The sequence below is a fragment of the Pelmatolapia mariae genome, linkage group LG12, assembly GCF_036321145.2.
Source record: "Pelmatolapia mariae isolate MD_Pm_ZW linkage group LG12, Pm_UMD_F_2, whole genome shotgun sequence".
NCBI lineage: Eukaryota > Metazoa > Chordata > Actinopteri > Cichliformes > Cichlidae > Pelmatolapia > Pelmatolapia mariae.
Genome location: NC_086237.1, coordinates 9,152,376 through 9,179,271, shown reverse-complemented (window position 1 = coordinate 9,179,271; position 26,896 = coordinate 9,152,376). Strand labels below are relative to the sequence as shown.

The following is a 26,896-nucleotide window of genomic DNA, read 5'->3' as shown; positions in this document are numbered from 1 at the left end:
ATATATGTACTGGTAAGCTATTCCACCAAATATCTTGACAACCGTGTATGGATTTCACACCACAGATGGACCTGACATCACACATTTTGAATATGATGGAAGTAACACAAAAAAGTAAGGACCAAAAGTAAGTGGCCCTAAAAAGAAACACCTTGCAACTAATATGGCATGGTGTAGTAATTCTGTTATTTGGAAACAACTCAGTAATATTATTTCATATAAAAAGCACATCTTAGAGAGGCAGCTTCTCAGCAATTTCAAAATAACGTTCCTAAATGTAAAATTGTGAAAACTTATCTAATCTTCTACAATACAGCATATCATCAATGCATTCTGAGAATTTGGAGAAATCTCGGGGCACAAGAGAAAAGGATGAAAGTCCACAATGGATGCTTGTGACTTTCAGGTCCTCAGACGACACCTTCTTAAAAAGGGTGTGATTCTTTCATGGAAGTCACTGCATGGCCTCACGAACACTTCCAGAAATCACTGTCAGTGAAAACAGGTCACTGTGCCATCCACAAATGCAAGTTAAAGCTTTGTCTTCAAGCCGCCTTCTCTGGGCTAAGGATCATTTAAAACAGACTGAGGCAAAGTGAAAAATGTGACATTTTAAATTCTTTTTAGAAAACATGGACACCACATCCTCCAGAATAAAGATCATCCAGCTTGTTATCAGCACTCAGTCCAAAATGCTAAACCATATACTGCATCTATGACAGCAGCAGAGGCTCTGTAGTGAAAGAGTGGGTACTGAAGTGTCCTGCCTTCACACCACTTCATTTCTTGCCCTCAAGAAATGTGGACAGTGTGTAGCAGTGGAGGCCTGATTCAAACCTCTTGGTTTTTAACATTTGTTACTGTTAGAGAGCTGCCTGGTAGGACTCCAGCGTTTAAATATCAAACAACTGACTAAAATGGATCTCCTCATAGATGTGAATGAAACTGAGAGGTGGTTACACTTGAGCAGATGAGCTGTTCTCCTTGTTGCACCACTTTCTGATATCATGAATCCCATTATGCCGCCTTTGGGGATTTTCTTGTCTCAGATTTAGATATGTGTTGTGTGTGCCAAATTTTGTTTTTTGAATTTCTGTTTGCTTTTGCCTGGATGACATATCTGTTTGAAGCTGGTGTGAAATGTTTAGAGATTTCTTAGATTGCGGTTCACTGGTTGGACTTTTAGATTCTGATTCCATGCCTACAGGGAACAGAAGGCTGTGTTTTGCTTCACTGTGGCACTGGAATGAAACTGTTTCCAAAGATTGCTACAATGCAAAGCTAGAAGGATATGCATATAAAGAGATTCTTTTACAGCTTGAAAAATACTTTGTACTGGAGCTGCAGAGTTGTGCTCCAGCAACAGACTGATTTTTCAAAGTCAAACTCATTTCTATTTGATGTAACCAAGTAGAATATGGCCACTGAGCTGTCAGATCTTTATACATGCCTCGAAATCACCTAGTCTGACTGGTACACTAGATAGCTACAACAGAATGCTTAATAATGTTCTCAGCAGGCATTAGTTTGATGCATGTGAGTCACAGAGCTGATTAGTTACAGCAGAAGTATCATTCAGCTCAATGTTTCTGTGACACCTCTATTAAAGCTCCAGCTTTGAGTACCCAGGACACACCACAGGCCTTGTATCAGAACTGACGGACAGAGTCAACATTCATAATGGCAATGTAAGAAAAAGACACTTGTCTGGAGAGTAAATGAGCAGCAGCGCAGCATGCTGCTCAACTTGCTGAATAAAGAATGAAGGAGAAAATGAGGCAGCACACTGCTGACAAGACTGGCAAGCGAAGGCAAGTCGGAGTAGCTCCAGAGAGCAGATTAATGCCTGGATGTAGAGCTTATGTTGGCCAATTTAGCTTCAGTACTTTCTGTAAAGGAGCTTCCACCTTCGACAATCATTTTCAGTAAGTGCTAACATCTCAGCCACTACACATGTAGCAGGATGCTGCGTGTGTAGCTAATACGTCACGTTTACATATTGTAGGTTGCCACAAGTGCACAGTAGTGAACAGAGGTGCTTTGAGACAAACAGCAATGTCATACAGGCCTAGACACACTGATGTTTTCTGAATAGTTCCTGGTAGGGTTGCCAACTCCCTGAAAAATAAATAAGGGACACCTTGTGGCCGGGGCCGGGCAACCCAGTTGTCTTCACCCTTCCCAGTGTGGTGAATTTTGTAGCTCTTTTTTTTTGTGTGAAATTATTTTTTTAACCATTTGACTTGAATTTGATTTAAGTAGATGCATATTCTTTGTGATATGAACACATGGGAAACAAATGATCATTTAGCCATTTATTTTTAGCTCAAAATGACAACATTAACACAATAAAACAGGTCTCTTTCTTAAACAGAAGCCTGTCATGCTTAACCTTTGAGAATATAAGTAAATCTTTCTTTAAAAGAACTCTGTCCTGCTTAACTTAAAATTATATAAATTAATAGAAAACAATAGAACGAAAAACATTCTTGTAACAGTGCACATATAGTGCATTTAGTACAATTGGCTTCAGTTGAGGTATTATTTCAGCTTTTCTAATGCTAATCAGCTGCTGCCGTTTGTAAACCCGCTTGTTCCCATGATTACGCATCATAACTCATCATCATTATTCATCTATGTATTACTTTTATGTATTAGTCATCTATTTGTTGTAATCATTTATCCTTGCAGTTGTTTATTACACAAAATAAATTATATTATCACACTTCTGGCCACATAGCGCTGATATTCACTGCACATGCCCATATTAACCTTAACCAGAGGGTTTAAAAAAAACAAACCAGTGTTTACATACCATATCTGCTTCTGCCGTGGCCTGGTGGACAAAAAATTGGTTAAGGGTTCCCCGAGCTTTCACGCCCCTCATGTTCTTCATGTGCCCACCATTAGAAGCATGCCTATGGAAAAAGTGTGCCGGCACACAGTGCAGTGCGCTTTATAGGTGTTATTGTGCACTTTTCCAGCCAGGTGTTTTCCTTTTCCCATTCCTCCCTGTACTTTTGCAGCCTTTTTTTTCTTTCTCTGAGGGGAACAAACATTGCTGGTCTAATGCGATTTTTGGCCCATTTTGAGCCGATTTTTGAGTCGTGCGACCGACTTGGTGATCGGCCCGATTTTGGCCTTCATAGTGCATCGTGTAGTATACGTGGGGTAACGAGAAGCGATTAACACCTCACGACCAGCTCCCGATCATTAATCGCTCGTGAGGGTGTCACCGCAGCCGCTCACACTGCTCACGCGCAAAGACGGAGCAGCACGGAAGTGCAGCGTGTGATCTGGACACAAGCGATGGAGGCACAACTTGTAGAACTTTGGAAAGCTCATCCGAGCCTTTTCGATGTGGCATCACAAAATTATCACGACCACAACAACCGTGAAAATAGTTGGATTTACATTGCTGCTCAATCACAGCTGCCTGATCAATGTTTTTCATTAGCAATTTAGCAAAGTTGATGGTGGTGGTGTGCGTGTCTGTGTGAGTGAAAGACACAGAGGGAGAGAGAGCGACAGATTTTCTGTTATAACCTTCATTTTATGGAGGCACAGTGTGAGCACTCAGGTCGCGTCAGAGCATCGGGCGGTATAGTGTGAGACCCTGCATCGTGACCTACGAACTTATAACCCCTGCGAGTCAATCGTGCAGTTTGAGCAGGAGCTGAATAACGTGACTGAAAAAAATCACACAGTGTATGCCCAGCTTTAGGTGTACTGTCGTCCGAGACTTGCACCGCAGTGTCGGCGTTTGTTTCCCTGTTGGCCATGCTTCTTGTTGTGGTCATCTGTTGTCTTCCGGTATTTTCTCCGTAAGCGACCTTTCCTCGACCAATGAGATAAGCGGTAATCTGAATTGTCATACTCGAATTGTCATAAGTGTGCTGTCAGCTCATTGGTCACAAATGAGGGGCTGGGAATTATGTTTTCAAACAAAGCGTTAATTCCATTAAAAGTTATAGACTACTTTTGATTCTCGCTGTATTACGGGACAAAGTGCGTCCCTTATTAGCTCAATACGGGACGTGTACTTTTTTTCTAAATACGGGACGATTCCGTTTTTTAAGGGACGGTTGGCAACCCTAGTTGCTGGTAGTCGTCATGAATGTATGCCTTCAAAGTAAAAATTGTGCCTTGCTACAGCACCAAACACCTTTCAACTTTTACTTTGAAGATGAATGGTCTCGTTTTCCAATTTTCATCATACTTTTCAGTTTCCCTACTGCTCTGGAAGCAGCAGCCAGGTGTTTGCAGGCTAGCAGTTGTCTTCCATGTAATGGACATTTTCTGTGCTGGGCAACTACCAATACAAACCAGTCAGAATGCACCTCGCCTCAGTGAGCTGTGCTTGCTGACCAGTCTGTAGACAAAGCCAATGAGGAAATGAAGAAAAAACTAGAGTTCCACTGACAACTTCAGGCTGAAGAATTAAAGCAAGACCACATTTATTCAGGGATTTTCCTCTCACACAGAGTGACGTCTTGTCTGTAGCAACTGTGTTGCTGTCATTCTGCAATCATGTGTAACCTCTTATGTTTGTATTATAGCTTTACCATCCTTTGTGAAGTACATTCATCTGTATTTGTCATTGCCAAATGCTGCCAACACCACCCCTTTACATGAACGTGTATTGAAAACCCTGGGTTATCACTGATAACCAGTGTTACCCTAGCAATTAGGATGACTGCAAGTGAATCTAGATATGCAAAGATGACACCGGCTCTAGTGAACTTGCTTTGTAGTACAGAGCTCAGGCATATAATACAGGACATGTCCGGTATGACTAAGACAAAAGATATAATCAAGTGATCTTGAAGTCAATCATAATAATGAGTAATATTAGACTAAATCTTGGCAAAGACTGACACAGGTATGGCATGAAAACTGAATCCTGATTATCTGGCTGTCACTGCTTACTAGAAAAATTCTGTGAAACAAAAGTATTGTTTGTAACAGAGGTGGCTGTCTGGTTTAACGAGTCATATCACAAATGAGTCACCGTTACACTTTATACAAACTCTCTATCCAAACACTGATTTCTTTCTTTTCCTTATCTCTTATTGGGAAGTAGAGTGATTTTGTACTAGTTTATCTAATACACACTTGAATACAACAACAAAAAAGTACAAATATGAATGAATGAGTTTAATTCATCCACATTTATAAATTATAAACAAAAAGAGCAAATAAAGTTTGGAAGTAGTAACAAACACTGTAGAGTACATCTATAACAAGGTAGAAAAGTACACAATTCTCACTTCACTTTCAGGCTTCAACACAGCTCTGGCAAGACTCAATGTTTCAGTGCAGCACATAGAAAACTAGGTTTGGTAAACGTCCATGATGCTGATCAAGATTATAGAAGGAAATGTAACAAAACAGAAGTACAACAGAAACAAGATTTATCTTAATATATTAAAATTTGTGCTTCTGTTAACCACAATCACGACAACACTGGATCAACAGGTAAATAATACAGTCAAGGAAGCCCTCTTTAAATATAATAAAATACCCTCCACTGTAATAACTTACATACATTCATTAACTCCATTGGTCATTTGACAGTCTGTTGAATTGCTAAGGAGTAGTTACAGAACCAAACTGAAACATACATCGACTCTTCAGGACACTGTTAGATTACAATAAATGTCTGAACATAACTTTCGCTGAAACAACCTTTAATGAGGTTTGGGATCAGCAAAAAAATATTTTTACAGGCACTAATGAAATACTTAACACTCTATGGAGCTGACAGGAATACATGGCTCACAGTCAGATAAGAAAAACGACTGAATTCCGTCAGTTTGGAATAAGTTAGTTCAAGCAGGCATGTTTACCTTAAGAGCTCACGCTACAGTCTAGTAAGATGCGCTTACTGAAACAGCAGCAGCTTCAACAACATACACACTTGAGGTGTCCAAGTTTGTTTTGTTCCTATTCTGACCACTACTAGTTTGAGACAATTACACAGTCCCCCCCCCACAAAGGCAGGAAGTGACCACTGTCCACAGCCTTCTGGTGGATCGTCTCAGCAGTTCGCCTTTGGTTCAGGGTATTCAAAGCCTGCAGCAGGTCATTTAAGCTCGCTCCTTTACCTTCTTTCTCCACCCAAATATGCAGCAGTTCATGGATCCTGTCTTCATAGGGAAGGTTCTCTTTGCTTTTGATGACATTGTCACTAATTTCAAGCTGACGGAAAAACCTCTTCTGATAGTTCACATCTAGTTCTTCAAAATATTCAAAGCACTTCCTGAGAGACTCTTCACCTGCAAAAACAAACAACGACCTTCACTCCATCACATTAACGCCTTGTGCTGATAACATAAACATTTATTTCGACAGCCAACTGGACTGCAATTAAAAGCAGCGCGGTGGCATGAAATGGAAGCTTTATCTACTGTTGTGTTTAACAACAGGTGCTTGTGTGTTATGCAATGGGTGAGATCAGGAATAAAAGTCAAAATACTTTACCATTCACAGGAACAAGCATGGGAAGTGGCACCTCTTCCTAAATGAAACAAAAGCAAACAGGCATGAACATATAAAAAGTCAGAAATTGTAAGACCTGCTAAATCAAAGTCATGTCTTATTTATAAGCAGGTGAATGAAATGAAAGGAAAAGCATTTATCTAAAAGATCCTACATCCTGAAAGGAGACACGAGATAGTGAGACTGATAAGGAGCATTCTCTGTTAATCTTCAGGTGTTTTAAGGACCAGGTGACTCATTAAGTTTCCACTAACACAATAACAGCAGCTTGAGACACTGAAGATCAAATGTTAAAGGTAATTCTTAAACCGAGAGTCACAGGATTCTTATACGGCTCCTGATTGTTGAGAGAATTTGCTCCAACATACTGGAGTGCAGTATGGAAGTAAAGAAGCGAGTCACTGAGGTTTATCCATGACTGCAGACCTGTCCCTCTGCAACTGGGAGCAGGTAGAATTCTGAGGCTCTTTCTGTCATGTAAGGAGTCGTGTGTAGCATGAAAATCAAAGTGGGAAAACTGGAACATGAGGACAGACAGTAAGACAGCGGAGGCTGTTAGAGCAGCAGAGCATTAGTTAATAGCAGCAAACAAGACAAGCAGCAAGGATGAAGCAGGTGATGAGATGAGCTGCAGCTCTCACCCTCCTGTGAAGCTGCTCTGGGACCACAGGGCTGGCTTGGGGGGCAGGTGTGAGCGCGTCTGTTAGGCTGTGCTGGGAGTTACTGGCTGAGCTGTTGAGGCTTGGATTGAGAATTTGACGCTCATCCTCAGCAATGTTGGAGGATTTAACTCTCACCAGATGCTGGGACAGGATTAGATTTGTGCTGGTTGGTCTTTGAGTGTCCTTATCCTCAGGAGTCTGGATGGCAGTGTATTGCTGAAGAACATGTTAAGAGAGTCTCTGTCATTTAAGTTACCTTTGGAAAGCCATTTCCATTCAGCTCATCGTCATGTTTGGCTATTTTTGTACATTAATGAAAAACATGAGTCACTCACCTGTTCTGCTTTGCTCCTGTCAGACCGATTTCTCCGAGAGCCTGAGGAAAGAATGTGAAGAGAATTATGCAACTTCCAAGAATTCCCAACTTTCCAACACAAAGTTATTTAACTTTTGTCTGAGCTCAATTTAATTTCATCAACTGAGCAGAACCTGCTGCTGCTCTGCATCAGTTCTAGCACAGTGTGCAGCCTCTCCTGGACACTGTGTGTCACTGAGGATTTTCATCAGTCGGCTGGAAAGCCTGCCCAGCAGTTCCAGTTTGTGCTGGACCCGGCCCAGTTTACCAGCAGCATGGTCAACAGCACAAACTGGGAAAAACATCTTCACATGGCTCACTCCAATTGGAAAAGTACTTTAGTGAACTCGCCAACAGCAGCCCACCTCTATGTGAGGCCTGCATGGTAATGATATACACCCCAACAGACTGCTGTTAACATGTTTGCTGAGAGGGCGTACTTGATAATTAGGCTTTAATCAGTTACACCTGATCCCAACATAGTCAGCATGATGTGTTAGCAGCTCATCTGCTGCTCTTAGATCATCACACCTGAAACTGCAAGCCCATTGTAGCAGGTTTCTGCACACATGTATATCCTCTATCATGCTGTCTGGTGTCTCAACTTATACTTAATAGCTTTTCAGTCTTTCAACACTGAACTTTTTTTCCCCACATGTGATGAACAGTCCCACAATTATCCAGAACTGTTAATTTTCTTACCATGTTTTACTCATTTCATGTGCCATTTGAAAATCTCTCATCTGCTCTAAACCGTCTGATTACAGGAGAGTTTGGCCTTGTGCAGAGTCAAAATATCTCATCCTGTGAGAAGCTCTTATCCACTTGCTCTCAAAGATAGCACACGGACAGCATTGTGGGAAAATGCTTCATTGATAAGACTTTACAAACAGGGTTCCCAAAACAATGCTGTGAGGCTCAGAGAGGGAATCCAGAAATGTTGAGTGGAACTTTATTTTCAGTCATTCGGTTGCAGCAGGTGTGTCTCAGCATTTATTAGCGTATGCTTATGGGTCAGACTGACTGCAGAGGCCAGCGGGCTCAAGATCTGTGTTAATGAGAGCCAGGCCTCAACAAGTGCATGAAAATATTGTGGCAGCACCGATTTAATATCAGCAGTTCATCTGTTTGTGGTGTGAAGAATAACAAAGTACAAGTCCTTCCCACAGCATTGATTAACACCTGTCAGAGCAACAACACTGCAAAGCTGTATCACTACACACATGAGACCAAAATGTTAAACACAGTTCAAGCATCTGCTTTAAGTGCTTGGACCCTACAACACTCCTCCTGCTGACAGCTATCAGAGCTGAAATAACAAGTGAATTTGTTTAAGAGTGATCAGGAACCATCTAGACAATAGGTTGAAATGAATATTTTTCAAGCAAAAAACAAACAAACAAACAAAAAACAAACCCAAAACACAACAACCCACCCCTACATTTTGATGATTTGCTGCTCTATGTCATGCCCCAAAACCACACCTGGCTGGGTTGGTGACTTCTGTGACACCAGTAATGTGGAGCATTTAGTTTACATTGGGGCATTTGTAAAATTGATGTCTATGCTGTTCTGGACAGCTTAAAGATCATCAGGTCGTCACTTTGGCAATGCTGAGCAGATAATACTTCTGATACAGCTGGTCAAGAGCATTTTCTTGAGTGGACACGGCCAGCTGCAGTGGCCACCAGAACATGACACAACTGTGTAGTTTCCACACGTTCAGACGAGCAGCAGAAGCATTAGCTCCAGCCATAGAACTACTAACCTACTACAAAAGATACAAACTGTGGCATGTGTATATTTATCGTTTAGGTTTGCTTACCCCATTATAATGCAAAAACTATCCATCCCCAGCTAACACAGACAAAATGTGAAGGACTCAATGAACAGGTCGACAGTCTATCAGAGCACCAAACTTTTGCATCAAGGTGATTTTACTATTAGCATCCAACATCTGTATAAGAACAACATACCTGTTTTACGTCTCTTCTTGTAGAAAAATATCCCAGCAAATGTTATGGCAGCGAGGACACACAGCACCACCACAACCACCACCACAGTGATACCTGTTTAAGAAAAACAAAACAAAAAAAAAAACCCCATAAAGGGACAGTCATTGGCCAGTTACAGAAAACAAGAGATTCATGATTTGAATCAATGTACAGTGCGAGTGAATCTCTGATATCATTCGTTTTTGGCCTGGAAAATCTGACTTTGTAAATATACATTTATCCCAGTGTAACAAAAAGTCTTGCATGCATCTGCCACAGAGTAGTGTACCTGGATCAGAGCCAGATTTGTTCTGGATCTTCTTGCACTCCGTGTTGGTGGTTGATGTGCAGTTTCTCACTTTCTCTTCGTCCTCTGCACACCTAGTTAGGAGAGAAGCAAAATAAATCGAAAGGTTTAAAGACCTAAATGTTAGTCTTCTTCCCGCTGCTTCCTTTAGGAGTCAGCGCAGTGGACAATCTGCATCTAGCATCGTCTTCTGTCACACCAACCCTCTTCCTCTTTTTCTCCTGCCTGGCAGCTCCACATTCAACACCCAGTATATCCACCATCCACTCCCTCCTTATACTTGTTGTGTCTTTACTGATTTTGAATAGTTTGCAGACACTTACCGTGAACACTTCAAGCACACCTCACATGCTTGGTTAGGATCACAAAATCTCCCTGGTTTGCACTGACATTTAGTATCTTCAGTGTGAGTGCATGAGCTTACAATTTCCTGATCTGAGAGAGTAACATGAAAGAGACCTTGTTTAGTCCGAGTTTATGCTCGGAGCACGCCGACTACAAGAACAATCAATAGTGAACCTTTTCATTCTGATTGATGGTGTAAAGCCGTCAAGCAGAATTACCTGGGCGACACCGTGTGCACTTGAAGCAGAACTTCAGTCCGTTGTCATGCTTGGCGTATGTATCGTAGTCACACTCCTCACACTGCCCCCTCTCTCCATCTACACTGCAGGGTGATTTCACATATGTGCCTAGAGCGCGCACACACACACACACACACACACACACACACACACTACGTCTCCTTCAACTGAACATGTGACTCTAGCTAAATAATAAGGCCGTTTCATGTGGCTTTTGATGGCTTACTGGTTTGAAATTATTACAGAAGTTCAGTTTCATGACACTTACCAGCTTTACAATTCAAACAACAGAGGTTGCCGTGTTCGTACTGATCTGCCGGGCACTTGGCCTGCCGCCGTGCTCTGCTGTTTCCCACCTTAAGACCAGCCTGTGGGTATGCTGTGGTGGATTTGAGGAGAAGGACCAGGACAGGCACAAAAACCTTTGGATTTGGATGCGGGGTTTTAAAAATAATAATAATAAAAAATAAATGGAAGTCAGAGTGGTGAATAAACAGTTTTTTAAAGAGTCCCTAAGTAGGCAGGTGGGGTGATGTTTGGTTACATTAAGGTAACAAAACTAGTTAGGATCAGACAAGAATGGGAAACTGGGATAAAACATGGTGACGTATGAGCAAAAACCTGCTTCGTTATTGTCATGAAACTACGTTCTTAAGTAAAAATATCAAGTGCACCGCTTTCATCTTTTTCTATGTTTTGACTTAAGAGATTTCAAATTGATTATATTAAAGAGTTTTATGAGTTTTACAGAAACAATCTCTGATTATATGTTTTGGCTAACTGAAAACATTTTCACTGCAAACATAAAGAAAAAGTATATAAGCCATTATTCTGTGGAAGCTTCCTTGTATGATGATGTGAGTCAGATTAGGCCACATTTCAGAACACGCCACTTCACTCTGAAAGCAAATAAACAAGTCAGTGCTGCGCAGGTGGGTGGGGGAGAAGGGGATTTCCTTCCAACACTCCTTGGACTAAGCCTGGTGGATTCAGTATTAAGAAAGTGTACCAAAATATCCGAGCTGATTTATGAACTTCTTAATATTGAGCAACAGGTTTTAAATAATGGGAAACGTGATCCACAAACAGTGTGTCCTAATATGGCCAACACCTTGATAGGTTGCAGGAATAACCAAATAAGGAAATCACACCCATGATTTCGTAACACCATCAGGTGCCCTAGTTACTGTGCGGGCATCTCCCAGCAGGCATGGAGAGACAGACAAACCCTCACCTGTGTGTGAAAGTACCAGTTATAAGAATTTTAATCCCCCTGCCTTCACTGGAAAGTAGAAATGGCGTGCTTAAGCATATTTAATAGTACTTTCGAAAGGAAAAAAAAAATCCCTAAAGCGACCTTGTTTATACACAAAGACATACAGAAGAGTTTACATTTTTTTTTTTTTTTTTAAAAAAACTTTATATTTCCAATACGTGCTTCTACTGGGTGTCCGACTCTATAAAGTAGCACTTTATGTCGATGGAAGTGATCTCTGACGTAATGCAAACCATCATTTCCTTCGCTTTATGCACATATCAAACATATTAGAAGATATTTAATCAAAATAAAACTTTTAGGCAGCTCGAAATCAAGCCGAAAGCTATACAAAAGCTCAAACAATTAGGCCAGGCCATTTTTATCCGGAGTTTACCAATAGGATCTTTGAGAAAATTAAAGACATTTAAAATGCACACGCTCTTAAACAAAGTTTAACATAGCGCCCGGTACACAAGAAAACACGCGCTGTGGAGTAACGTGTATTCTTTTTATTCAGTGATCAATCACCGATGACAGTCAAGCACAAACTGTCGACTAGTTTCAGTGCAGTGTCTCAGGTGGGGAAAACAGAAATAAAGTGATTTTTTGGTGAGCCCACGAGGAATTTCACACCTGAGTTCACACAGCGCCTTGTGACACTTTTGACACATAAATGCGACATCTTGCGCAAACCAGTAAACCGGAAAATTGCCAGAGGTCTCTCCTTTTTATTTACAGTCAACGGGAGTCTAACTTTGGTTCGACAACCCGTGACAATTCTGGTCACTTCGGTCCTCAATAAACAAATCAAAACAACAACAACAAAAAATGTAAAAGTTTACATAATTAACTTTTTGTTAAGTTAATAGCTTAACATAAATATTAGAATCCCCCCGCGGTTGTCGCGAAACATTAAAAACACTCTTTTATTACTTTGAAGGATCTCCATTTTTAAAATTGAGTCACAAGGAAGCTGTTTACAGAATCTTCACGCTGACTGACTGACGCCGGTACAACACCGGTCCGTGAAACCACAGCAAGCTTTGTAGATGTTTAAAAAGACAACAGGACTTACCACAAACATAGGAACGTACTTCATCTTCTACTAAAAATGTCGGCCTCCACAGACTTTCAATTATTCCACGGTAACTCAGAGCAAATCGATTTAGATTTACCACCGTAGCGTCCTGTAGGCTACTGTCTCAAAAGTTTAACTCAGGTGTGAGCCGACTCTGAATTAATGACGTAGCTGATAGGCGGGGCCAAAGTACAAAGCAGCCCCAGACGTCTCAGCTCACAAACAGGAGGCGAAAAAAACAGCCCCACTGATACAACATGAAGTCAGTCTTTACTCCAAGCGGCCTATATGGCACAAGAAGTAATGATAATAAAATATGTGTATTTTTTATTAGTATAATTCAAATCATCTTCAGCTGCAACGTTATCAATGATTATCAATAATTATTAGCGAGCATTGTAGATGATGTAGAAGATTTTGTACTGACCCCCAGCTGACGTCACCTGTGCCATTTCAGTGCTAAGTTTCTGGAAGAGCAGCAGGCTGTTTAGGTTTAGAGTAAGGCTGGGTTTAAAACGGTGGCGTTAAAATGCCCTGTGGACAAACGTCTCCCCGTCGGCGGCTCAGAACAAATATTGACCAGAGTGTTTCACAGACCGATAAGGCGCCTATTTAAATTAAAAAACACAATTGAGTCTCATTAGGCCCCGGGGATAGAAAAACAAAAAACACAAAAAACCAAGACATAACACTGGACTTTTTCCTCAAGCTATTAGGGGTATTACAATTTCGCATATTTGGGCTATTAACCCTGCCCCCTCCTCTTTTCTCGGTCTTCGTTTTCTTCTTTTTTAGCTATAAATTCATTTAAATGAAATTATTAAAATGTAACGTGGTTGCAAGCAGACACTGCTTTCATGTAAGAGGCCTTATGACTGATTACTGAGAATACTGATTTAATATATGGTGAAATTATTTTATTAAAGAATGCTTTTAATCTCAGCTTCTGTTATATATTTTGTTAAGGAATATTTTCTTTTGAATGCAGTAGTATAAAATAACACGCAATGGCAAATTATTATCAGTACAACTTCAAAAATGCTGTACTTTTGCTCAGGGGTTAAGCAAACATAGCTTCTGGGTGTGAACATTTGTACTGAAAACAGTTTTAAAGTTAAGGTGAGAAAACAAACAAACAAAAACAGTTGCATGCTGAGTAAATCATGACTAAACTCACAAATACTGCACACGATTCACATGAGGACACACAATTGTAGTTTTGTGGCTACAGCTTATCACAGTGGTAACATACGTGGTGCCAAAGCTACAGAGAAATGAGATAAAATGAGCTGCCTGAATCCTGAAAACAACATGTAATTTTTTTTACAGTAATATTAGAGGTATAGGTGATGAACAGTTTGTAGAATGTAAAATGTAAGAATATGTCTGAGCCTACAGTGGGATGCAGTGTTTTTATCTGAAGGATCTGAGTGTGTGAAGCTCTAAACAGAAAAATTTGCTTCTCTTATACCAAACTGAGCTTTTCCCTATTTTAAACATAAAATTTATGCAAATAAAATCAGATATGTTGGATCTGACCTTGTGTATGATCACTTTCACTCTGAATGAGCTCAGCATTCAAACATTCAAATTGCTGCTGTATTGCAAAGTGAATAACAGTTCCAAGAGGTTCCTCTCTCGCCTGTTAGCCCCTCACGGGATAATGGGGGAAAACAGACTATTGTACAAACGCTTTCATCACAAACTGCATGAAGTCAGCCATCACCACAGTGTTTAGCAAACCTCATGCTTGGGAGTGCCAGTTTAGCATTATCTAATGAGCAGTTGTCTGCAGCGCGCAGATATGCAGGCCGACAGGAAGCAGTGGGCTGTGGATGTGGAGAGGAATAAAACCTCCGTTTCAGTCTGTTGATTGCGATGCTCTGAGATGGAGCTGAAATGGTCTCACAGTTTTAGGCAGTCGGGGCTGTTTCCAGGCTCAGAGATTGGGTGACTGATGGCTTCACAGGCTGCCAGGCACACTGAGAAATAGAGACCAGTCACTCAACAAGTTTCCTGCGCATTGCAGCTCATCGACATCTTATTCCTCCACCTTTGTAGTACAACACTACATTTCTGGTTTTACCTATTTTATTTGCCCAATCATTCAGAGTCTGCTCCATTTCTGAATTTCTGCACCGTTTCCCCTCACACGCTGCTGCAAACTTGTGTTTTTTGATGATAAGGCCCGGGAGGTGGCTGGAATCTCTGAGCCACATTTTCCGAGATAAGACATGAATTTTGCATTCAGACAGACCGTACAGGGTTCTGCTCATCGGCCGGGCCGAGGTCGAGATCAATTCTAATGATATGGAAAAAATATATATATACTTTTCTTCTGTTACAGAGCCTATGTGTATACTGAGAGGGAGGTTTTGCTGTAGGGATTAAGGGGATCTTTCTGACACACAGTGCAAGAGGAGATAGTGAACTGAAGACCTACATGAACTTGCTTTTTCATAGAGGAATTAGACAAAGCTTATCCAAAGACAGAGTGAACCTGCACACTGGTGAATAAGCAAAAGAAGTGCAACTAGAAGTTGTTAAATGTTAAAATTCGAACATTAGGTTTGAAGACTGACAAGAAATTGGTTGAATAAAGGATGATCTTTTATGCAAATAATGGATACAGATAATGGATACTAGGGCTGCACGATTAATCGTTAGAAAATCGCGATCTCGATTCATACTTATGTGCGATCTCATTTCCAAATGACAACGATTTCAAAAAAAAAAAAAAAAAAAAGAAAAAGACGACGACGATTGTACCGCATTTTGATCCGGGACGTAATCTGCATGAAAACAAGCGCTCACTCTTCCTGCTCAACAAATGACAAGGGCGGAGCCTTATACCACGTGATACAGAAGCTGTGCCGTGATGCTCAAATTGGCAGGGAAAAAACAACGGAGAACACGTCAGGGATGACGAGAAAGTGACAGGAGAAAATTCGTCCCGGACAACCACCCAAACATCAATAACGGGAACCTTATACAGCGCTTCCCCATACCCGTCGAACTCCCTCAGGCACAAAGAAATTACGGAGGCTATTGCTTATCACCTGACCAAAGATATATCAACACTGTGCAAAACGAGGGATTTAGGAAAATGATCAACACCCTAGACAAACGCTACACAGTGCCGTCCCGCAACTATTTTTCTATTGTTGCACTACCTGCTCTATACACGCAGTGTCGAGCAACGGTGGAGGAGGAATTTCAAGCAGTAAACATTTTGCGGCAACCACAAAATGTGAGGCATTTATTGTTTTTATGTTTATTTATTGTTTTTATGTTCAGTTTCAACTGTTACGAAGTTGATGTGCAGTTAATAAGTGCAATAAATATTTATATTGGAAAAGAAAATCGTGAGAGAATCGTGATCTCAATCCTAAGCAAAAAAATCGTGATTCTCATTTTATGCAAAATCGTGCAGCTCTAATGGATACAAATATTCCTGAAAAATGTTGCATTTTAATTTATTTCTAATCTCTAGCAGCTTGTGTGGATGTTTAGTTCACAAATTTATTCTGCGATGGAAGTTCAGAGGAAAGCAAGTCTTCCCTTTCAGTTATGCCCCGTCGATGCTTGCACAGTTACATGCTGTCCAGTACAATAGATCTATTGGCACTGAGCAGCTACACTGGAGCAGCTCAGAGTTAAGGGTCTAACTCGGGGGCACCAAAGTGGTGGTTAGGAAGGATGGGAAAGCACTGCTCTTTATTTTCGCCACAATGGAACAGAGGTAAAGGTGTTCATATAGAGGTAAATGGCCATGGCCATAGTGTGGGTATAAGAACAACAGTGGAAAGGTGGCTAGATTCAGAGGGCCATGAGCTTCACGAGAGCACTAACAATATCCACTCTAGTGTGATTGTAGAGTACCCAGACTGGGTCAGATGTGAATGGCAGCAGCAGAAGGTTGACCAGTGACATTATCTAATAAAGGGAGACATGACACTCACTAAGGGGAAATCAAAGTTACATCAGGAACTGACTCTGAGCCCCTTCTTGTTCACAGTAGTGATGGACAGATTGACAGATGGGATCAGACATGAGTCTCCGTGGACTACGATGCCGCTGACATTGTGATCTGTAGTGAGAGTAGGGAGCAGGTGAAAGAGAATCTGGACAGGTGGAGGTATGCACTGGAGTGAAGATTAATGAAATTCAACAGAAGCAAGACAGAATATGTGTGTGAATGAGAGAAAGACAGGTGAAGCGGCAGGAGTAAAGATAGTGAAGGTAGATGAGTTTTAATACCCGGGGTCAACCGTCCAAAGCAACAGACAGTGCACAAGAGAGGTGAAGGAAAGTGCAAGCAGGGTGGAGTGGGTGGAGACGAGTATCAAGGATGATTTGTGACAGAAGGATAGCAGCAGGAATGGAAAGAAAGGTAGATGGCATTGAGACATGCCATGGTGTATGGTTTGCATATGGTTACACTGACAAAAAGACAGGAGGTGAAGCTGGAGGTGGAAAAGTTGAACATGTTGAACAGGTTTGGAATGGACAAGATTAGAAATGAGTGTATCAGAGGGACAGAGTGTGATGGAGGGAGATGATCCACTGTGGCGACCCTCTAAATGAGCAACTGTTCTCATTAGATTTGACAGGTAATTCCATACATGCAGTTCTTATGTGACTTTAGATTATACTTCAAAATGACTGCCCAAATTGTTACTTGGTGGCAAGACTTACTTCCAGATGGACTTTGGTCAGAGCCGCTGGTGTACATGGCCTAAAAGCATATTTCATTTAGTTTGCACTATGATTCAGCCAGTTACTAGGAGAAGTCTATTCAAGGCTTTGTTCCCGCATGGCTCAAGGTCTCCATCTAGAACATTCTGTCAGCACACTAGTTCCCCTCTATTGACGGCATCACATGCATGTGTGCTGTATTAATGTGGGGTAGGACACATATGGTGTTTCAGTCTAAAAAACCAAACACCTTCAGGGATACCATTGCTGGAACATATTCATGGTGTTGCAAGTAAGAGACTTGATTCGATAGTTTCAGAAACTATCCATGTTCAACATGTGACTAAAATCCAACCTAACCCCAACTCTAACCCTAAGTTAAGAGGTTAACATTCATAATAATCTAAAAGCCTCAGGATGCTTCATGGTAGACACTATAGGCTAAATAAGTTGCAATCTTGAACTAGTATACAGATATAGCATTTTTAAAAAGCAAACACAAAAGTGAATCCCTGTGAGGTCCAAGTCATCGCTGATGCAGATGCTAATCATAACCCATGATATCTGAATATTTATTTGTTTTTAAGACTGTGTTTCACGGTCTTGGCAAAGAAATTGATCATTCTAAATGAGACACACCAAAACTGTTTCCATTACTTCCAATAAAGAAATAAATAAAAACAAAGTTTAGAGTTAGGGTTTGAGGCAGGGTTAAGATGGCCTCAAAGTGGTAACACATGTGCTATATTTCCACAGGCAGTATTTCATAATAAACTATGCTGATGGCTGCCTGGGACACTGGGGCCATTCTTCTCTATGCTGAGCTCACCAGTGGGTTTGTCTATTGACATAAATGACAATAACCTAGCTGGCCACATTGCTAATGTTAGCAGTTAGAGCAGGATTGCACAATTCAGTGGGCCAATTGCCTCACAGCCAGGAGCAGGAGAAGCAATCAATGCTCTTATGAATGTTTTGTTAGTCTTACTGATTCACTTAGAGACATTTGAACTTACTTATCTGTTTCATTGTTGTAATGATGCATGTCACAGACACTATGCAATGCCGCCTTTTTTGAAAGTATTTATGGGTGTTCCGCCACATTTTACACAGTTTTCATGAAAGGGTGTTTCATCATGCCTCACTTAATCAGACTAGTAGTACAACAGTCTTTTGCCTATTACTCATACCTTTACTTCCTGAGCTTTATGAATGGGAACTATCACACTTTAAACCACAGTCTTCTCTAACCTCTGGGGAATTGAAGAAGCTATGATTGCTCTAAAAATGTAAAATCTAGCTAAATAATTTATAGACAGTATAGTTGGAAAAGTCCATACAACTCAGTTTACTTGCTGGTGGATTACTTGAATGTACTGGCAACTGTGCCTCAAATCAGCTTTTACATGCAGCAGGCCTTTATTTCTGATACTTTAAGCCTATTCAGTATAACTGGTCATACTCTACTAAGAGCTGCATTATGTTAATACAAAGTCAGTATTTCCTAACCCATATCAGAATAAAATCCCTTTATTTTCATCCATCCCTTCTCTTCCACTTATCCAATCCCTTTATCCCTTTATTTTCAGTGGTCAGAAATCATTAACAGGGGTTTTTAACAGTGAAACAGCTGCTAGAATATATGCTACAGCAACTCCATGGGATTAAAGACTAACAAAGAGAAGTGGATAAGAAGCAATTCATTAAATGCCACCACTGTGTCAACCTGAACCTTCTTAAACATTACATGCAGTGATTGGAAATATGCTTTAAAAACAAAATGCACAGCAATAACAGCAATACTTTAAACATGCAGTCCGAAACATCAGAGTGTTTAATGATTGAACGATTATATGGCACAGTTACACTGATTAAATTCAGTTAAAGAACTAGAAATGTGGATTATGTGTAACTGGCCTGCACATTATATGAAAGCAACAGGAGTCTGTCCACTCTTGTGTTATCTTCAGCCTTCCCCATTATTCAGAGACAATTATAAATTGATATTTGTTTATACATTAATATATTTTTGATTCACATGCTAGCGTTACTCTTATCAGCTTATACACATATACAGCCAAGTGATGCTTCCAGAAACAATAACAATTAAAATCACGCCAGGTTAGCAACCGTCAGCTACACTAACTGAAGCTTTTTCTGATGTTACCAGCAGATTGTACACACTGCAAACACAAACTAGGACAGAGCTTTTATTGACTACATTGTTGCTGCCAGTATAATGGCACATGTACAAGTAACATCAAACTCATTCACCCCATTAGTGTTCCAAAGTCCATCAAAACTAACAGACACTGCAAATATTAGAAACTAAAGCTAGTCGCTAGTGACTTACAGCCGTGTGCAAGAAAGTGTTCTCTTGATAGTTGTTTAAATCTCACTTTTTGTCAGTTCTCACATATATTCAAATATTTCCCTATTTCTTCATAGAGAATAAATGCCATGCGATGTGCCACACAAATACCAGATACAGAATTGAATCGCTTCGTTCTTTTTGTATTTGTTCATTAATTGTTTTACTCCAAACACAGATCAGCTAACAGGTATGGCAGAATTTCATCTTTACAAAATTCAGATCACTACAGTACTAGCAGCCTAAGGCACACCCTGTCGTACATTCCCCCACCTGAGTCAGTCAGCCACATGGATTAGTGAGTTTGCCTACTGAACTCAGGTATGTAGAAAAACAAACATTTTTTTGGACAGAAAAACCCCCACATTCAGAGTATGCAAGGCACATTAAAGCAGAACTCCACAGAAGCTGTTTAGGAAGGTCTCTGGTAATACTGTTCATAAAATCTCAATGTGATGCTGGATTAGTGATCTTAGCAGAACACTCTTCATCTCCGCTTGAGGCTAGCAGCTCCAGGCTGCATTTGCCACAACAAGCATGAAATACCATGGCCTGTGGCTGTGAGCCAGCATTTCACGGGAAATGCTGATGCTAGTAGAAATTATGAAATTACAATTAGATCCACCCAGTGTGAGTGCATGATTCTTTTTAACTCATAGACTCATAGTGTTAACATAACGTTGTAATGTTTCAGCACTCATCCAATTGACTTTGGATCCCCAAAAGTTGACTTTTGGGGTTGCCTTAAACCTCAGTTTCCTCTAAAGCAAAGAGACAACTTCACTGATTCACAAAGACTGCATAAAAGTCATTTCACTTCTCACTTAATTTATTACCTCATAAACACTTTAAGTGAAATGAAATTATCATCTCAATCATTTGTTAAAAGCTTTCTTCAGTTCTGAACAATATTCATGCTATTTAGAGCCATTTTGAGAGTTCAACAGGTGAAAAGCCTTTGGACATGGCTACATCGTGATTGTCATGTTGGCATTGATCTGAATCAGATAAATGCCTTTTCAGCTCCACAAACCTAAAACAGTGCAGATGACACATTTGGTGCAGAGCCCACAACTCAGCGAATAGTACATGTTACAGACTCTGACCTGCGATGTCGCTGGGGATAAAATAAATAAACGAATAAAAATAAATAAATAAATAAATAAGTAAATACAAATTCTAATTTAATTGGAGAAAGCCAAACTATATTCTCCTGAATAAACATGTACACTCAAACTGAACACTTTAGAGAATACAAATCTGACATTTTTTCCCCTGGCACCTCGTGGACTGCTTGTTTCAGTTTGGTTACATCGACAAAAAAATGCCTGCAAGCACAACCCCTCCATTTTCATCACAACTACAGTCCCCTAGAGAGGAGGGTATTACTGTCACCCACCAACCCCCCAGTGTGTTGAATCATCCTATGTGGATTAGCCAACGGAAAATGAAAAATAACTTGAGACAAGTTGATCTTTCAACTGTACATTTATTTCCAAAAGGCTGCATATACATTTGCAAATTCTACTGTACAGAAAACATCCAAAATGTCCATAATTATAGATACAGTATACCGCAAAGCTGCCCTGGCATTACCAAACATAGCTGTTCAGCACTAGAAAAGCTCTGCAGCCTATTCATTATTATAATCTTAAATACTTTTTTCAACTTATACCTTTAATGTAAGTCAGTATGATTAATTGTTCTTTTTTTTATCCCCATCTGTACTTTACAAACATTCACCATTTACAGTAGTTAAACAAGGCACAAGAATAGTGATATGAAGCCGAAGGCCATGCGTGAAGCAGGAAAGAGCATCGGACCGACCAACTCAGGTGACGGGAAGTCATGGATGCAACAGTGAAGTTTTTGTCTCATGAAACAGGGTTAGTCTTACACCAAAGCATTATACACAGTGAAAATATGTTTGTGTAAGAGTGTGTATGAGCTCACTTATCAAAGAACTGAATTTCAACGTGTCAATGGGATACAGTAGACACAGCTGATACACATCCAGGATGAAGGTGCACGTTGAGTTTGCTTGTGTGTACCACACAGACAAGATGCTCTTGATGCGACATAAGCCACCGCTAAGCATTACAAAAGCACACGTTTCCTTTTCTGACACTCCGCTTGTAGGAATGAAAAGCAAACTCCAGTTAGTCACAATTAAAAGATAAAAAAAAGACAAACAAAAGATTACCTTTCATATTCTTCACTTCACAAGCTTCAATTACAGAATAAATGAATTGAAACTGATTACAAATGCATAGAAATGATGCAGGGAAATAAAAGCGGATGGATGTAACCTTTCACATGTACAGTGCCAGCGGTGTATTCCAGGTGACCATATAAGTTGTGATGAACCACCGAGCAAGAGTTTGTTTCCCTCTCTTTGTTGCAAAAATAGTCAAGAAAATTGAACTTAGATGAAATATGCTGAAGGACTAGATTCACAGGTAGGGAACTGTCTATGTACCTTGATCAAAAAGTATCAGCACCTGGACCATAAAAATCATTTGGTTAGTCTTCTCTTCTGCTATTCTGAGACTGCTGTGTGGAACTGCCATTAGTTGTACCCAGCATGAACAGGAGATCAGCTAGTTTTTGATTTTTAGGGGCTGAATCCCAGTGTTTTCCCAGTTAGTATATCTGTAACTTTGTCAAATAATAATTTATTTAGTTAGTTATTTAGTTACAGTAATGTAAGCAATATAGTATTGCCTGTTGTGTTGTTGTATAACAGTGGCAGTGGTTGATCTTCACTTGTTGCATCAGACCAATTTTGTACTTGCTAAAGACAGGGTGATAAAGAGCTGAAAATGGTTCAGTTGTTATAATGAAGAATTCGTTGTTTTCCTTTTCCTGATACAAAAGGCTGAATAAATAAACAACAAAAAACAGCATTTGTAGTGACTCAGTCATTCAGTTTATCTATAGCCAACATTTTATTATTCTGAGTAGACTAACATCTATAACTCTGTATGTTTTAGTAATACCAATGAATGCCAATGCTGGGGATTGGTCTGAGATTCTATTTTGTTCATTTTCATCCAAATCTGTTACTGTTACTGAATTTCACTATGCTGTATAATGTAGAGGTTAAAAATGACCCATTTTCTGTTTCTCTGTCTTGAAAATGACTCAAAATTTGAAGAGTTGGTATTTGATTGAATGCTGAAATGTAGCCTTACTGGAAAGTGGCATGCTTACCTTCGAATAAAACCAATACACAGTTACAGTACATTTAATGTTTTTTGTCACATTAGCGTTCAAAGATCATGTTACAGGAAAAAACACAAACAAACAAAAAACCTTTCATCTAAAATATTCAGCTACAGTGTTCTGCCCAGTAAATCTACCTTCTCTCTAAATTGTGTTCAAATTTGCTTTTGGATAGAAACCTAGCTATAGCACACTCAAAATTGCACACTGTTCGTCTTTGTCCTGATAATGATTTAAGAGTTGAAACAGGTCAAATCTGACATGTTTTAAAGGTACCAAATGCTAAACATCTGAATTATACCCATACTTAGCTCCACTCTACTTACCTGTAAGTATACCAAAGACACATATGTAGCCTTTTTGTATATTAGCTATTCAGGTTATCTTAAAATCGCCAGATTATATTGTAGTTTTGTATTTTCTTTCTTTTTTTTTCTTTTATTTCATTTCTGACTTGTGTTATTGTTCTTTCCAGTTTAGTTTTTATTAGTTTCAGTCTTTTTAATTATTATGGTATGTATGGTATATGCGAAAGGCATGATTTAGAAAAATCAGTGCTGATAAGCAAAAAAAAAAAAAAGTTTTTCTAATAAAAACACAGAGTTTTTGGAAAGCAGATGACTCGTACAGACATCCAAATCCAAAACCAAATCTATCAATGTTTCAAGTTATGATAACAAATTTTTATCAAGCTGACAAATAAAAACTAATATTGCATTTATCTGGATTCTTTTTTAGTTTCAAAGTTCACATAATCATTTCAGTTAGTTTGATTTTTACCCTCACAAGTCTAGATTTATATTTTAATTTTAGCTAACAAAAATGTTTATCTCTTTTTATTTTTAGGTTTAGTTTTGTTTAAGTATAATATCGATAATAGCAATATTACCAACCTTCTGGTCTACATGTCCACATTACGTTTTATTTTACATAAAACAATAAAAATGTATCACCCGCTCTGATTTTTAATGCTGCATCTGCAAACAGTCTAAAAGCACACAAAACCTGGCAATTAGTTTTTTCAAAATAAAGCACATTTTCTTTTGCCAACTTTTTATCAAAGTTAAATTAAAATTAGATTTCCATGCAGTTAGCGTGAGGCCTGTAAAACTGTAAAATCATAAGCTAATGTTGACAACAAGATGTTTTCAGAAAAATTCAATATAGGTGCCGGTTGGGCTGTTCCATTCGCCTGCTCTCTGTGTTACCTCATTGTATTTTGTTTTTATATCAGCCAAATGTTTTTTGGGTAGATTTATGTCTGATTTATAAAAGTTTACAAAAACAGCTCCCACAAGTCTCACCGACAAGTCTAGGTAATATATTATAGCTTAAAGTCACTTAAGACCTTAAACAACCTTTTAGATATGTGTGATAAGTGTTTAGTTTGGTTAAAATTCAGGTCTGTTTTCCCCTCCTGCCATCATTCAACTATTCTAACCTTCCACTACAGCTCCACTCTTGTCACTTGCTGGCCCTCTTCTGTTTCAGTATAAATTAGTGAGACTCTCGGTGGAATTTTTCATTGCTAGGCGTAGAGCAAAGGACATTCTGTTCACCAGGGTTGCAGACAGAAATCTCAGTGGCACATATCAGAAAATTCTAACCTGAAAGTTCACGGCTAGAGACTGCCAGGAGTACGTGCGAAAATATAATTTTGCATAATTTGGCCTTATTCACCTAGCATGCACCTCTCTGGCAAGGTGAAGGCTGTTATGAGACCCGCTGTGATTTCAGTCATACAAATCTCTCCGCTGCGAGAACACTGGGTGTTGTTTTTGAATATATTCATCAGATACGTTTCTCTCACAAAACGCTACGTCCAGATGAACAGAATCAACTTTTGGAGATAAAAAGTACTTAATTGAACCTTGAATTAAGAGTCTTAAATAATTACAAAAACACTTTTCTACAAACACCAGCTAAAGCTCTGACAGCTTCAACCTTAGTGTGTGTTTAAATATAAAGATGAGGGGTTAACGTTTCAATCTATTTTGACCTGGAGGTCATCAAAAGTTTCACTTACCATTACCTCACATGACTATGACATTTTCCCTTATTCCCTCAGCATGACGTAGGATTTATATACGGTATATACTGTTACTGTATGTTATATATGTCTGACACTGTCTGTATTCCTTTGTTGTTTTTTGAATAATATGAAAATAGGTGACCTCTACAGCCGTGAAATGTCAGTGTGGTGTGTGAGTTGTGTACTTGTGTGGGTGGGTGGTAGACGTGGGGGCAGCTGGGTGTGTCGGGGCCTGATATGAGGTCTGTGTGACGGGTGTTAATGGTGGAAAGTGGATGATAAGACGTAGCGATGACCTCCCCGCGGTGCCAGGAAATGATGTTTTACAGCTTCCTCCCTCTCTATCTGCCGCAGGAGGCAACTGTAATGAATTGTAATGCCACGGTTAGAAATCTCACTCTGCCACATTACGCCACAACCAACGGCTCGTTTTCTTTCTTACTTTTTTTTTTCGAGTAAAACTGGGGATGATATATTTATGATTATTTTTTGCATAAATGATCATTAAGTGCTAAAATTTCGGTTTTGGGATTTTTTTCTCTTAATAAATAAAACCAGGTGATTTTGAAGATACCTGCCTTGAAAGTTCACTATCACAACATTTAAGCAATCAGGAGCTTCCCATTAAAAAATATAACAGTGGACATTAAAAGAAAAGAAAAATTAGCTTTTAAGTCCTTTTTCATTTGTTGACACGGGGAGGGGAGTGTCAGATCAAACATAGGTGACTAACATTACGCCACAGTTGTATCATCTTATTTGCATATTCAAACTTATATGCAAGCGTGTGGACTGCTGGAAAAGGAGCTCCCTTCTCCTCTAACGCGGGTTCAGACAATAGCAGACACAAAGGGGAATAAATTCACATCAACCTAAATTAAAAGAAGTTAGAAACAAACAGAAAGGACTGAGTGGAAAGGCAGACAAAGATTTACAGTCCAGCCTCAGACGGGTTCTTAAAAGAGAGGGGCAGATCCACAGCAGGTGCCAGCTCACCTCGACCTGTTGTGATCGGTCGCCGTGTTGAACACTGGCACCGTCTACTCACCTCGTGACCTTCTACCGCACCGCCGCAGTGTGTTGTCCATCACTGACTGTGTGCGTACACAGATATATACGTCAGTCTGTCAGTTTTTACTGGCTCTCTCTCCTCTCTCAGCCCGTGTATTCAGAAGCGCAGTCCTCTGTATTCTGACTGGTTAGTCCGCCTGTTCCGTACAGACTGCTTGCTTGTATGTGAATGGAGTCAGACTCGCACTCGTCCTGGTCCTTGGGGGAACTTTTGGAGTGGATCTTTCCAATCTCCTCCAGGGCACTGGCTAGAGAGTCAAGGTCAGAAGTGTCCTGGTGACGAGCCTCCCACAGGCTTAGTATGACTGCAGACGGACTCCGCTGCTTTGCAAAATACCCCAGGTTTCTGTAGAGGAGCACATACAGGAACATGAAAGTAACTGTTTCTTTACAGATGCCACATGCAACGATCTTGCAAAAGACAACAAATGTTTTAATGACTTTATCAGGTGGTCTTAAAGTTTAAATGTAAATGTGTAAATCTGCCAGTCCATCACTCGTGGTAGTTCGCCTGCTTCCTATGTGCACACATGCTACAGGAGTCCTTACACAATATGACTTTTCATTGTACAACCAGTTAACCAGAAACTACATATAAAACTGTATGCTTGTCACTGTGTGCCTATTGGTTGGTCGCTAGTAACAGTCACCTACATAACACTGTAAGATATTTAAGGCCCCATCAACTGTCAATCAAATGGTGAGAAAAGTTTCACTTGGGAGTAACCCACTTCATGTTACTAACAAGTATTTTGCCTGA

At 39.9% G+C, this 26,896-nt stretch overlaps 2 protein-coding genes across 7 annotated transcripts in view; both read right to left on the bottom strand.

Annotated features, from left to right (window-relative positions):
* Positions 1–4,440: 4,440 nt before the first annotated feature.
* On the bottom strand, positions 4,441–13,051 carry hdr (hematopoietic death receptor). 3 transcript variants are annotated; one of them, XM_063490108.1, is made up of 10 exons: positions 12,737–13,051; positions 10,672–10,825; positions 10,383–10,511; positions 10,143–10,254; positions 9,802–9,893; positions 9,495–9,587; positions 7,499–7,539; positions 7,143–7,379; positions 6,484–6,520; positions 4,441–6,278 (listed from the first exon to the last, which is right to left on the bottom strand). In XM_063490108.1, exons 1-10 carry the CDS (start codon positions 12,758–12,760, stop codon positions 5,962–5,964), a joined length of 1,236 nt encoding a protein of 411 aa, XP_063346178.1. In that variant the 5' UTR covers positions 12,761–13,051; the 3' UTR covers positions 4,441–5,961. The 3 variants fall into 3 exon arrangements, with proteins under 3 accessions (XP_063346178.1, XP_063346179.1, XP_063346180.1); XM_063490109.1 differs by having other exon boundaries at positions 7,299–7,379; positions 12,737–13,046; XM_063490110.1 differs by lacking the exon at positions 7,143–7,379 and having other exon boundaries at positions 12,737–13,049.
* A 10,618-nt stretch (positions 13,052–23,669) lies between these two features.
* Positions 23,670–26,896, bottom strand: part of unc5db (unc-5 netrin receptor Db) — a 276,359-nt gene continuing 273,132 nt past the window's right edge. For 3 of the 4 annotated variants that reach the window (XM_063489657.1, XM_063489659.1, XM_063489658.1), the window contains one exon: positions 23,670–26,482. In XM_063489657.1, the coding sequence (XP_063345727.1) occupies positions 26,221–26,482 (262 nt within the window). In that variant the 3' untranslated portion in view covers positions 23,670–26,220. The remainder of the gene's footprint in view (positions 26,483–26,896) is intronic. The other variant, XR_010095284.1, reaches the window with a different exon arrangement.